General features: G+C 39.9%; 1 protein-coding gene across 1 annotated transcript in view; it reads left to right on the forward strand.

The window, feature by feature from the left end:
- The window catches only part of LOC123757982 (uncharacterized), a 109,922-nt gene extending 96,124 nt beyond the window's left edge, over positions 1-13,798 (forward strand). The window contains exons 15-18 of the mRNA XM_069338870.1: positions 11,256-11,462; positions 11,757-11,917; positions 12,858-13,018; positions 13,448-13,798. Coding sequence (XP_069194971.1) covers positions 11,256-11,462; positions 11,757-11,917; positions 12,858-13,018; positions 13,448-13,469 — 551 coding nt within the window. The 3' untranslated portion in view covers positions 13,470-13,798. The remainder of the gene's footprint in view (positions 1-11,255; positions 11,463-11,756; positions 11,918-12,857; positions 13,019-13,447) is intronic.
- The last annotated feature ends 1,371 nt before the right edge of the window (positions 13,799-15,169 follow it).

Consider the following 15,169-nt stretch of genomic DNA (forward strand, 5'->3'; position numbering starts at 1 on the left):
CAGTACATACAAGATGAGTTACAGAATGTTGGATTCTTAGATAGTTACAGTGGAACCTCGGCTAACGAATGCCTCATTTAAGAATTTTTCTGGTTACGAGCTCAATTTCTTCGTAAAATTTGATTAGATTTACGAGCTTTGCCTCGAGTTGCGAGTTTGTTGATACACATGTGAGTCGACTGAGCACATGGTTCCTTGTGGAACGGGCGACTGCGCCTCGGTTTAACAATGCCTCCCTCGTAGTGACGATCGCGCTTGAGTTCTTTTGTAAAGAATTTCATTGTTTTTCAGCTTTTTTGGTTTCTAAACATAAAAGTAATTATTATATACCATGTCATGGGTCCCAGAAAAATCAGTGGTAAGGTTCAATCAATAAAAACACATGTAAGGATGACCATAGAGGAAAAACAAGTTTTTATGGAAAGATTCTTAGCGAGACAAACAAGCAGTGGGCCAACATAACCAGGTCCTAATGGTATGCAGGCAAAACATAGAGTACCCCAGAAAAGTCCTCACTGCCTGATGTTATAATGGAAGGGGACTCCCCTTCCAAACACTAACACCTCTCCTCTTTCCATCCCCACCTCCTCACTATCTTCCATACGCCAACAAGTCATCAATAAAGGTAAGCTATAACTTGTACATACTATAGTACAAAATATTTGTGTTATGTATGAAATGTATGCAAAATGTAATTTTGAGAGTGTGGAACGGATTAATTCAATTTACATTACAGTATTTCTTATGGGAAAATTTGTTTCGGGTTACGAGCCGTCTCTTGGAACAGGTTAAATTCGTAAACGAAGGTACCACTGTAGTACATATTATGCCTAAAGCCACTAATACGCACGGCATTTTGGGCAAGATGTGGGGGGAAAACACTTAGACTAAAACTTAAAACTAATTGAGATCAAAGCATAAATGTAATTGAAAAAAAGAATGATAATGATTACATGATGGATGGAACATCAGAAATTGAAACAACAGAAGAAATAATTTTAACTAAATAAACTAAAGACTACAATGAATAAATCCAAAAGGGCCGTGATGAGGGTTCGAACCTATGTCCGGGATGATCGCAGACGCGCCTTAGTTAACTGCGCCACGACATGGTCAAAAGAATTGCAACCAAAGGTGCTACTGCCCTCACATGGATCCCGCAGCCTCTCTGATACAAACCAGGGTTTTACACAATTTACGGTTTGTGTCTCGGAGCGGCTGCGGGATCTGTGTGAGGGCCGTAACACTCCCTGTTGTAATTCTTTTGACCATGGCATGGAGCAGTCGACTAAGGCACGTCTGGGATCATCTCGGACGTAGGTTCGAACCCTCATCACGACCCTTGTGGATTTGTTCATTTGATGTATCATGCTATTGTGATTTGTGTGTGTACAAAAGACTACAGTTTTCTCCAAGTTTATACACGATGGATATCAGCAGTTAAACAAGTTGGTTAATAATCAATATTGTTAGAAAATAGCAAAACATAGGTTGACATTTAGGAGGTAAGGAGGTAAGGTTAGGTTACATAGTTTATTAGGAAGTACTTAATTTTTCTCTTAAACTCCCCCTCCCTCGCACATCGCACATCATAAAAATCTTTGAGAGAGTGCTAAGAAGTAAGATCACAAAATACATGGAATCACAGCATCTCCATAACCCCCGACAACATGGTTTCAGAACAGGGCGCTCTTGCGTGTCACAGTTGCTGGACCACTATGACATGGCGTTAGATGCCATGGAAGACAAACAAAATGCTGATGTAATTTACACAGATTTCAAAAAGCTTTTCAAAAATCAAAAAATCAAAATGTTTATTTAGGTAAGGTACATACATAAGAGATTTTACAAAGAGTGATGGATTTATAGTTAGGGCTAGTACATACAATGCCTAAAGTCACTATTACGCAAACCGTTTCGGGCATAATGTGACCATGGTGTTATTGCACATAAAATGCGTTCAAAAGGAATTACCGGAAAAATAGGCATATGGATCTACAATTTCCTAACTAACAGAACCCAATGTGTAATAGTCAACAAAATAAAATCCAGCCCATCAACCATGAAGAGCTCAGTCCCCCAGGATACTGTGCTTGCTCCAGTACTTTTTCTCATTCTCATATTGGACATAGACAAGGACACAACCTATAGTACTGTATCATCCTTGCAGATGACACTAGGATTTTCATGAGAGTAGACAACATGGAGGACACGGCAAACCTCCAATCAGATGTAGATCAGGTCTTTCTATGGGCTACGGAAAATAATATGGTGTTTAATTAACACTTTAAGGAGACCGCATTGTACATTTTCAGCGGGTTTTCTTATGCGGGTTCTGCCCCTGCGTCGTAAATAGCCGGGCGATCTAAAAAAAACATATAAAATCCAATTCTTATTCAATCGACTTTGGGTTTGTATGAAAATGTTTGCCATTAAATTTCCGTTTTCTCTAATAGGCACATGGCCTATTTGAGAAAACAGCATTGTATTGTAACTTAGAGGAGAGACTATTGAGTTGGTGACACAACGAGGGTAATCGCCCACTTCACACACTTTTGTGTGGGCCGCGATCATGATTCTAGATTTATATGCATATGTCTGTGTAGAGAATTTTATTGCGAGTTCAGTGATATAAAATTTAACGCTGTAGGACTAATTTGGTGCTGACAACAAACAAAAGAGTATGAACATTTTGTTGCTGTTTGGGCGTACGGCGAGTGATCTACGTTTTTATTTATTTTGTGGTGGAATAGCTAATGCTTTGGTTACATTTTATACATATGATCTTGTAGAGAATTTTATTGCCAACACATTGATACCAAAATGAAATACGTAGCTCGAGAATTGGTGTCAGGAGAGTGAAAAGATTACACACTGTTTGGTGTTTATGTTCAAGAGCCCAAAACGCCGCGCGCACAATGCGCAGTGTTTTTTTCACGGGGACTGCGCGCATTAAAGTGTTAATGAAGATAAGTTCCAGTTCATGCGCTATGGAAAAAATGAAAATATAAAAACAGAAACCACGTACAAAAACTCAGGCAAATCATAACATAGAACGAAAAGGCAATGTAAAGGATCTGGGTACTGTATACTCATGTTGGAAGTGTGTGTTACCTTTAAAGAACACAGTAAAGTAGCCGTCACAACTGCAAGAAAAATGACAGGTTGGATAACAAGAACTTTTCACACTAGAGATGCTGTACCGATGATGATACTTTTCAAGGCGCTAGTGCTTTCTAGAGTGGAGTACTGCTGCACAATGACAGCCCCTTTCAAAGCTGGAGAAATTGCTGACCTGGAGAGCGTGCAGAGATCCTTTACTGCTAGAATCCACTTGGTAAAACATCTAAACTACTGGGACCGACTAAAGAGCCTAAATCTGTATTACCTTGAGCGCTGGCAGGAGAGACATAATAATTGACACATGGAAAATAATAGAGGGGCTGGTCCCAAACCTGCACACAGAAATAACACCACATGAGACCAGGAGGCATGGCAGGATGTGCAGAATACCCCCGTTGAAAAGCAGAGGTGCAACAGGTACTCTGAGAGAGAACTATCAACATTAGAGGCCCGAGACTGTTCAACACGCTTCCACTACACATAAGAGGCATAACTGGCCAACCCCTCAGTGTTCAAGAGAGAACTGGATAAACACCTCCAAAGGATACCTGATCAACCAGGCTGTGATTTGTACGTCAGGTTGCGAGCAGCTGTGTCCAACAGCCTGGTTGATCAGTCCAGCAACCAGGAGGCCTGGTCGACAACCGGGCTGCGGGGACGCTAAGCCCCGGAAGCACCACAAGGTAACCCTTTCCAGCCTGTTGCCGTCGTGAGGGAGGCTTGGTGAGCTGCTGCCAGAGTGTTTGTTGCTTCATGGGATAGTCCTCTGTCCTTTTGAAGCTTTATGCTCCTGCTGCCATCTTCACAAATTGTGCTGAACACCTTTTCCTCTTCCTTATGTTTCATCCCTCCCCCCCTTCTTGTTTCTGATTATTTCCAGCTGACTTTTTGTCATTCATTATTCTTTCAGATGTCTTCTTCTGTTTTGATGCCGAGTGTTTGGAGAGGCACACTCGCTCACCCGTAGAACTGTGGTACCTGATGTTGTCAAGCGAGGGAATGCTTTTATTGACAATCTTTGCCTATATTGCTGAGCCTAATTTCGACGGACTGATAGTTCTTAAGGTGGTGATTGCAGGGTGGGTATACAAGGTGGGTATACATGTTCATCGTATACCCACAATGCACCAGGGGGGGGGAGGGGGCCTCTTGTTGGGTGTCCTATCCTTCAATTGTGGTTCCATGGTGGGTATGGAGACTTATTCGTGGATGAATTTTTCTGTTCGTTTTTATGCCCTTTTCTAACCCTCCTTTACATTCTCAAACTCGTGTGGTAGGCGACCAGGCCCCCCCGAGTCAGACTGTTCTGGAAGGCCGGGCTCTCTAGCCCCTGCTACATTTGGGCCCTGACCATGCTACCTCTGACTCTTCCAACTGACACAGACTACTACTCTCTTACCTCTGTGGTGGGGTTGAGCCCAAAGCCTCCAGTGGTGACCTCATCAACTGGCGTGGCTCGGTCTCTCGTTGTCCCAACTGTACCTTTTACCCTCCCCCCCCCTTCTCTTCCCAGATGTGCTCGGCACCGTCACCGCACTCGCACGTGCAGGATTCCTTCCCAAACTCCTTTCCAAGCTTTGTTTGGTCATGCTATATTGACTAAGCATTTTGATTTTAGTCATGTTGACCCTACTCGTCCTGATGATTTAGTCCTCCATAAGCACCATGTTGATTCAGTGGATACATTTGTCATCTTTAACCCCCACCTGTGCTGTTGCAGCTCATTTTCAGGTAGTGGCTGATTGAAAATTGAAAAAAGAATGATAATTACATGATGGATGGAATAGCAGAAGTGAAACAATGAAACTTGGCTTCATTGTTCTGCATCGGGAAGACCCCCCTGTTCAGATTTCCCAAAATGCCTGGTTGAATGCCAGCATTGGCACAGATCTTCTCCTGCACCATGTTGCGACATGTGACAGGGAACTTGAAGACTGCCACGAGATATTAAGTATATCCTTGAGGCCCAAGGCCATTCTATCCTTCAGATCGATACCCCTCACTCGACCTCTTCGTGTTGTGAAGGTCACGTTTGATAGTAGGTCCCTTCCATCTTCCATAATTCTTATTGGTACCAGATGTTCTGTCCAGGAGTACATTCCCCTCTCCTCGCCTCTGCAGCAGGTGCTAGAGATTGGGCATGGTCCCTTCCGGTGCACAAGTAATGTGTGTGTCTGTGTGTGTAATTACCTAAGTGTAGTTACAGGATGAGAGCTACGCTCGTGGTGTCCCGTCTTCCCAGCACTCTGTCATATAACGCTTTGAAACTACTGACGGTCTTGGCCTCCACCACCTTCTCCCCTAACTTGTTCCAACCGTCTACCACTCTGTTTGCGAAAGTGAATTTTCTTATATTTCTTCGGCATCTGTGTTTAGCTAGTTTATATCTATGACCTCTTGTTCTTAAAGTTCCAGGTCTCAGGAAATCTTCCCTATCGATTTTATCAATTCCTGTTACTATTTTGTATGATAGTGATCATATCACCTCTTTTTCTTCTGTCTTCTAGTTTTGGCATATTTAACCCTCAAACCGCTAGGGGCCCAAATGGAATTCACACCCACAGGCGCAACAAAAAAAAAAATCCAAAAAATTCTTTCATCTTATAGAAGTGTTCATTTTTGTTCCCTGATCACGGAAAAAATAACAAAAAAATCGTAGGTGGCATATTTTAGCTGCAATAGGGTAGGGAAGTGTGGCAAAAAAGGGGCGTTGGCAGAGCCTTCGCCAGACGAGGTCTACTCCGCCCGAGCTGTCAGACGGCAGTTGCCACAAATATATTATTACTTAATTATTTCAATGTCTCTGATTTTTTCTTAGTTTTTTTGCAGTAATATTATTCCATACAGTGAATTGTGGTATATTTATATTATAAAATGTGTGAACCATCGCTGTACTCAAAATTATGGTGTGCATATTAGTGATTCAATTATTATGTTCATAAAACAATAAACAAATAGTTTTGCTGTTGTTACACTATATACACAGGTTATATATAAGTATCTGCATGTTTTGTACACCATAACGAACTACTAAGTTGGTCTTGTGAGTCAAAAAGCAACGAGGAGTGACCGCCAAACACCAGCGAGCCACTCACTGCCACTCCCTCCCTCAACACCACCTCACTCACCCTCATTTACCTCCCACAATACTCTTTCTGTATTTATTCATTATACACAGACGTTATATATACGTATTTACATGTTTTGTTCACCATAACTGTACATCTAAGCTTGTATGGTGAGTAAAGTCCATAAGACGTAGCTACTCACACAGTCAGCTGATCGGCGGCCGCCCTCAAGGCCAGACGCACTAATATTTGTCCTCCAACAATATTGTTTGTGGTGTTATTACGCTATATACACACATTATATATAAGTATATACCTGTTTTATTCACCATACCTGAACAAATAAGCTGGTATGGTGCCCAAAGACCATAATGGCCACCAGTAAACAACATGCCAATTCGTGCAGACGACGCTCCTCCCTCATCAAAATGGCGGCTCCCAACCTACTCCTCTCACTGTTATCTCACACTATACACACGCTATATATAAGTATCTACATTTGTGTTCACCATGGCGAACCACTAAGCTGGTATGGTGAGTGCAGTCAATAAATGGTGACCACACACAGTCAGAAAACGACGCCACAACCCTCCCTCCCACAGCATTACTCCTTCCTCCATGGAGCACAGCGCTAAATATCACCACAATCCTGCTATTATCAGAATCCTGGTCAGTTTTATCACAGTCAGGGGGCTTCAATAATACTATCACTGCTAAATAATAGCAGTATCATTTATATTATGGTATTTGTAGGCGATGCTGTGGTCACAAGCTGAACAGCGGTGCTGTGAGCTCGTGCTGCGTGCGCCAGCCTTGGTGGCTTGCTCAATACTGACGCTGTAACACCCAAGAATGTTGGCCTGGATTTTTTTTCAAGGTGGCATCTGGCAACTATTGGTCGTGGCTGTACTATAGCTGCCCCTATCCCAGGCGGGGCGTTTAAATTATAGCGCTAGACACGAAATCATATATAAATGATGTGCGCGGTTTTGGTTTTGTCACTGATATCATTTATATATGATATGCGCGGTTTGAGGGTTAATGCATCTAACCTCTCCTCGTAGCTCTTGCCCTTCAGTTCTGGGAGCCACTTAGTAGCATGTCTTTGCACCTTTTCCAGTTTGTTGATGTGCTTCTTAAGATATGGGCACCACACAACCGCTGCATATTCTAGCTTTGGCCTAACAAGAGTCGTGAACAATTTCTTCAGTATATCGCCATCCATGTATTTAAAAGCAATTCTGAAGTTAGAAAGCGTGGCATAGGCTCCTCGCACAATGTTCTTTATGTAGTCCTTAGGTGATAGTTTTCTATCTAGAACCACCCCTAGATCTCATTCTTTATCAGAATTCTTTAAAGATTTCTCACATAATATATAGGTTGCATGGGGTTATCTCTTGTTCTCCTATCCCACATTCCATAACATGGCATTTATTAACATTAAATTCCATTTGCCAAGTGGTGCTCCATATACTTATTTTGTCCAGGTCATCTTGAAGGGCATGACAATCATCTAAGTTTCTTATCCTTCCTATTATCTTAGCATCATCAGCAAACGTGTTCATATAATTCTGTATACCAACTGGTAGATCATTTATGTAGACACTAAACATCACTGGTGCAAGAACTGAACCCTGTGGTACTCCACTTGTGACATTTCTCCAGTCCAATACATTGCCTCTGATCACAGCCTTCATTTTTCTATCAGTCAGAAAAATTTTCATCCATGTTAGAAGCGTACCTGTCAATCCTCCGATATTTTCCAGTTTCCAGAACAACCTCTTATGTGGAACTCTGTCGAAAGCCTTTTTTAGGTCCAGATAAATGCAGTCAGCCCAACCATCTATTTCCTGTAATATCTCTGTTGCTCGATCATAGAAACTGAGTAAATTCGATACACAGGATCTTCCAGATCGAAAACCATACTGTCTGTCTGATATTATATCATTTCTCTCCAGGTGTTCTACCCATTTAGTTTTAAATATTTTTTCCAATATTTTGACTATTACACTTGTCAATGATGCCGGTCTATAATTAAGGGGGTCTTCCCTGCTTCCACTTTTGTAGATTGGAACTATGTTAGCCTTTTTCCACACATCAGCTACAACTCCTGTAAACAGGGATGCCTGAAAAATCAGTTGAAGAGGAATGCTGAGCTCAGGTGCACATTCTCTCAGAAGCCTTGGTGAAACTCCATCTGGACCAACTGCTTTGTTCTTATTTAGCTCCTTGAGCATTTTTTCCACTTCGTCTCTAGACACCTCTATGTGCTCTATGTTGTTCTCTGGAATTCTTATTGTATCTGGTTCCCTGAAGATTTCATTTTGTGCAAACACACTTTGGAACTTTTCGTTTAATGTTTCACACATTTCCTTTTCATTTTCCGTGAATCTATTTCCCATTTTCAACCTCTGAATATTATCCTTTACCTGCAATTTGTTGTTTATGAATTTATAGAATAGACCTGGTTCTGTTTTACATTTGTCTGCAATCTCTTTTTCAAAATTCTTTCTGCCTCTCTCCTCACTGCCGTGTAGTTGTTTCTTGCATCTTTGTATTGCTGGTATGTTTGGGGGTTTGGCCTCTTCCTGTATTGATTCCGTTTTTGTCTTTTGGTCTTTGGCCCTCTTGCACTTTCTGTTGAACCAATCCTGTTTCCTAGTTCTGCATCTCTGTTTTGGTATAAATTTTTTTGTGCCTTTATCATATATTTCACAAAACTTGACATACATCTCATTCACTTCCTTGCCTAGCAACAAGTCTGTCCAATTATACTCACTAAAAAATTTTCTAAGGTTGCCATAATGTCCTCTCCTAAAGTCAGGTTTTTCAATTGCATCAACCTTCATATTCCAGATTATAATGCATTGCATACTTTATTCCCAGAAAGACATTGTCACTTTTACCCAAGGGAGGAAGGTACTGAATGTCATATATTTCTTCCTCCTTCCTAGTAAATATCAAATCTAGCATGCAGGGAACGTCCCCGATACAAGTGGTGTTCCTTGCATGCACTCCAGTTCACCCAGTCCACTGTTACAGATATTCGGGTGCAGGCAGTTTCCACGTTGCATGCGATATTTCGGTTGCTGCAACGCGCTCAGTTGGTTGCCTTTCCGGATGCCCCACGTCTGCTCCGTTTGGGTTATTGGGACCCGCACTTGGGGGTGCTAGTCGCATAGACTTTAGTTTCATCTGCACCCCCTTGTTGTTCCCCTGCTGTAGTTCATCCTGCTCCCGGCTCTCACACGTCTGAGAATTCTGGAGTCCGGGCTGGGTTTTCTTGGTGGTGAGAATTGGGCAGCCTTGGGGACTGCCCCTTCCGGATCGGTAGTGGAGGCATTCGAGCCTGTTCCTCCTGCCAGAGCTTTCGGGTCATGCTAGCGGACCCCCCCCCCCCTTCATCCCTGCTTTTCCAGTGGACTCCCTTTTCTCCAGAAGTTTGGAGGACGGCTCGGCCCCGGGTCTGTCATGTTCACAGAAAATGGTACCATCCGTTTTCTATGTGTGGCGCAGCAGACGCCAGAGAAGGAAAACAAAGCGTACAGGACGCCCGCCAAGCTTGGAAGCAGCTAGTCATGTAATTGTGTATATACGTATTAAAGTCAGTAACCAAGTCATGACTTTACATCAACCCTACAACCAAGACTTCCTCAGTAACACACAAACACCACAGGGTCCTGATGTTTTTACCCCTCCTAAAGTTTTGAAATGCCTTTTCCTTGCTCACGATTCTTCACACTCCAGCTCCGTCTACACAGATGGGTCTAAGTCTGCTAGTGGTATAGGCTACTCCTTTATATTTTATGACTGCACCTGTGTGTGTTGCCTGCCTCCAGAGACTAGCATCTTCACGGCAGAACTTTATGCAATTTTATATGCTCTTCGCCAACTGCTTTCTCTCTGTAATTTTGTTGTTGTATTTGACTCTTGCAGTCCTCTCATGGTTCTGGAGTCCTTTAATCTTGTCCATCCTGTGGTCATCGAAATTCAATAATGGCTGTTTATTTTCAGCAGATTCAAGGGTCAAGTTTTGTTGAGTTCCCAGCCAATTTGGTGTTTCCTTAAATGAGCGTGTGGATGCTGCCGCAAAGGAGGCAATCCGCACTTGTCCTATTTCCCATAAATGTGTACCTAATTTCGACTTTTACCCAGTATGTATTCCTCAATCTGTGTGTGTTGGCAGGATCACTGGTCTTTTGTTACTAGTATCAAGTTGCATGCTCTTAAGGGTAGTGTGTCCCCATGACCTTCTACCAATGTATCCGGCAGTGAGAAACGGCTCTGCCGAGGTTACATATTGACCATACCCGTTTAACTCGGGCAAATAGGGATCAGGGCGACGCTCCATTATTGTCCACTAGCATCGTCCTTTTTATGGTCGTGCATATCCTTGTTGAATGTACTGATTTCCAGGATGTGCGTGTGTCTTGCTTCCTGACTGTCCCTTGATAGAATCCTTGGTGAATTGGATACCTTTGATGTTGTTCACCTTATGCACTTTTGTTCTTATATTGGCATCCTTGGTGATATTTAGCGCCTTTTGAATGTCTCGCATATTTGATGGTGCTATATAGCCTCCCTAGATTTGTGCCTTCTTTTGATGATTACTTACTTGAATTGTTAAAAGAAATTTATCAAATGATACCAATACTGTATTGATAAATCAGTACTCTATTTTCATCAGATGAGTAGATATTTTGTGAGTAACAAAGCACTGAAAACAAAGGCTCTTGGTTTCATGGTGCCAACAATGTCTCCTGTAGCACTGCTCAGTATATAATAGAGACTGTGGAAGTAAGTCCACCCAGCTGTTTAAGATCTCTGGTTAATTTTTAGGTTTGCTACAGAAATGTATTATTAACAATTTTCAGATTCTGGGAATTCTTGGATTTAATTTATTTTGGATATTCAATTGTTCCAGGGGGTGTGAGACTGTGTATTGTGCACCAATGATGGCAGTTGCATTATAGTGTGGGCACATTAGAGAAAGTAGGCAGAATTGCAAGATGTATTTTGTATGTGGAAATGGATGTAAATGAGTGTTCATACAATTTTCTGCAGGTCTTGCAGTGGATGATGAGGGTAATCTCTTGACTTTTGAAGCACATTCTCAAGGCTTTATAGTACTCCTGACGATATGCCCACAAAAGGGGATTATAACTTCCAAAGTAAAGGTCCACTTAAATATTGACCCTCTGCGTTTGGCATTCAGCAAGCCTCGCTTTATGACGTGGTATAAGAAAGACAAAGTATTGGTTGTAGATTTAGGTATGTATATACAAACAAGTCATTTTATTAAAAGCCATGTTTATTTTATTGTTTTGTCAAATTTTTCTTTTGTGAATAAATAACTTGGATATACATGGAGAATAAATAATGTGAACATAAAGAATTGAAAATAAATATATACAGTACTGTATATATGATGTACAATACACTATAGAAAAGTAGCAACAGTAGTATATTTAAAAAAAAAAAAAAATTATATTGTTATATTTAAAGACTGGAGATGTTATTTATTGCCATCAATATTTTGAATTTATTCTAGTCTTTTTCATTTAGGGCTAAACCGTGTGTATGTAATTAACTTCAAAAGTGGAATGGTACTTTACGAGTTTGGACAAAATGGCTGTGGTGATGGACAGTTTTCAGATCCTGCCGGAATATCCTGTGATTCATTAGGGAATGTATACATAGCAGACAGCAAGAATCATAGAATACAGGTATGTATGATGTATTGAGTGCTCTCAGTAGCCAACTGTGTGAAGAACAATCCTAACCCTAGGTTGTTGGCCCCACTTCCCCCATCCCTATTTTGTGCTTTCTCCCTGAATTGGTACATTAGCAAGTTCCATTATACTATTACTATCAGATTTATTTTTCATGTCTTCCCCTCTCATAACCATTGTTTAAGTTAATTTCTCCATGATTGAAATATTTTACTTGTAGCTTTGCTCTTCATGAATGTTTGTCACACCTTCGATATTTATGTAAGTTTTACAGTCTCATATTTGTCTTAATAATATTTAATTTAGGAAAAGTACATACATAGATGCAGAGTAACAAACATACTGTTGGATTTATAGATAGAGCTAATACATACAATACCAAAAGCCACTATATATATAATATGCATAGTGTTTCAGGCAAACTTGGTCTCCTGTGATTCATTGTAGAGTTATAAATCAGTGGCACAACCACTTTATCCTTCCACTGAAAACCATATTCTACACTGTATTTGCAGGCAGATGACTCATGGTTTTTAGACCACACTAGTTTGAATAAACACTTTTAATAAAGTTACAATTGTTGAGTTGCATCTTGGGAAAGGGCAGTTGTTGCTTAGGGATGGACCTTGATAAGCCTAAGGTAAGGTAATTATCAGAAAGCACTAAGCCATTCCAGCTATATAGCACTTTGAAAGGGTAAGGATTTAGGATAGAATAGAGAAAAAGGAATGGTGCCCAAACACTTTATTATTTATTTATAATGTTTAGTCAAAGTTAAAGTTTAATAAACTAAGTTTTATTCACTTTTATATGGTGTTTAAGTATTTGTTCAATTTGTAACATTTACATGAATCTCTTTAAAAAAAGTCAGTATGTGGTTGGAAGTCTCCAACAAATTGATAAAAGATATTTAATACACAATTTTTTTTTCTAGGTATTTGATTCAAGTTTGAACTTCACTTGTGTTCTGCTCACTGACAGTAAACTGGTACGACCATCGGGTATCTTCATCTCACCTAATGATGATCTCTTTGTTATCAACTATCGGGAAGACTCCATTGCAAAGTTTAGCCTCACCTCTAAGGCATCTGGCAGGTACCAACAACCAAGGGTTTATTCAGTATTTGTTTTATTCTTTTGGATGAGTGTAGTGGGAATAGAGCCACATTCCATTCCATTTTATGTACAGAGAAGTTTGTAACTTTTACATGTATTATGGTTTTAGATTCCTAACAGATCATTATGGTTTTAGATTCCTAACAGATCACCATAGTATACAAAAAAAATCACAATAGCATTACTAACAACATTTAATTTCCCTTGGATCAACCTTTATCAGTTATCAAGTGACTCCTATAGTAGTACCTCGTTTGATCCTGTAGGGACAAAGAGAGAAAAATGCCGGCTCTTTCTTATCCCGTTCATATGTCGCAAAAGTCAAACGATGCTACAAAAAAAAATCAATTTATTTTTAAGGTGCTTAAAGAAAATCTCATCTGATTTTTTTTTTTTTTTTATTGACAGGATGCAATCTGTTGACATGTGATCTTTGGTATAAAGTGGGACCATAGAATCAATGGTTCCTGGAAAGAAGCTGATAATGTAAGGTTCCTCAACCATAGGTATGCATAAGTATTTAGTGCAAACTTCAGACATGTACAGTACTATAAAAACATTCCACTGGCAAGAGTATTAATTAGCAAGAAATTTTACTTTCAAAGTTGATTCAGTTCCATAAATATATTTTTGTTAGATTATATAGTTAGAGGTGGCAGTATATTTTTGTATCAAACCATTATCTTTCCACTTTGAGCTTTATCACTTTGTGTAAAGTTGTAAATAACAAATGCATTCAATAAATTTGTCCATGCATAATGTAGTTTTCTTTTTCAACAATATCAGTCCATAATTACATCTATATACAGTACTGTATACTGTATATTATTTATAATTTTATATACACATGAATACTTATACTGTACAGTACCATATATACTGTACGTGAAATTTGCATTCAAGTATATACAACTCCTCACTCCCTAATTAAAAAACTGTCCAACCTACCCATTAAACAAAGAGACATCTAAAAATACTTAATTTCATTCTCATTGTTTTCTATCTAGTGCTTCACTCTCACTGTATCGTGTGTTATCCCAAAATATGTGCCTAAGCTATATAAATTCACTGTTGTAATCACTGCCATCATCTTGTCATGGTTGTTATATTGAATGCAAATTTTACTACGATGCACCTAGAAATAATCCTCAAATTATGCTACAATGTACCTATTAACCCTCAAATTTTACTAAGATGTACCTACTAATTTTCTTCAAATTTGCTTACAATGTACCTGTTACCTTTTTCAATTTTGCTACAAATTACCTACTTAAAATTGTTAGATTCAGGACCTGCCCAAAATGCTCTGCATGTTAGTAGCTTTAAAAGAATGTAAAAATATCAAGGTATTCTCAAACCCATTGTACCTTCTTGTACAGTGTGTGTATGTAATTACCTAAGTGTAGTTACAGGATGAGAGCTACGCTCGTGGTGTCCCGTCTTCCCAGCACTCTGTCATATAACGCTTTGAAACTACTGACGGTCTTGGCCTCCACCACCTTCTCCCCTAACTTGTTCCAACCGTCTACCACTCTGTTTGTGAAAGTGAATTTTCTTATATTTCTTCGGCATCTGTGTTTAGCTAGTTTATATCTATGACTTCTTGTTCTTAACGTTCCAGGTCTCAAGAAATCTTCCCTATCGATTTTATCAATTCCTGTTACTCTTTTGTATGTAGTGATCATATCGCCTCTTTTTCTTCTGTCTTCTAGTTTTGGCATATTTAATGCCTCTAACCTCTCCTCGTAGCTCTTGCCCTTCAGTTCTGGGAGCCACTTAGTAGCATGTCTTTGCACCTTTTCCAGTTTGTTGATGTGCTTCTTAAGATATGGGCACCATACAACTGCTGCATATTCTAGCTTTGGCCTAACAAAAGTCGTGAACAATTTCTTTAGTATATCACCATCCATGTATTTAAAAGCAATTCTGAAGTTAGAAAGCGTGGCATAGGCTCCTCGCACAATATTCTTTATGTGGTCCTCAGGTGATAGTTTTCTATCTAGAACCACCCCTAGATCTCTTTCTTTATCAGAATTCTTTAAAGATTTCTCACATAATATATAGGTTGTGTGGGGTCTATGTTCTCCTATTCCACATTCCATAACATGGCATTTATTACATTAAATTCCA

This window comes from Procambarus clarkii, chromosome 40, assembly GCF_040958095.1.
Source record: "Procambarus clarkii isolate CNS0578487 chromosome 40, FALCON_Pclarkii_2.0, whole genome shotgun sequence".
Classification (NCBI taxonomy): Eukaryota; Metazoa; Arthropoda; class Malacostraca; order Decapoda; family Cambaridae; genus Procambarus; species Procambarus clarkii.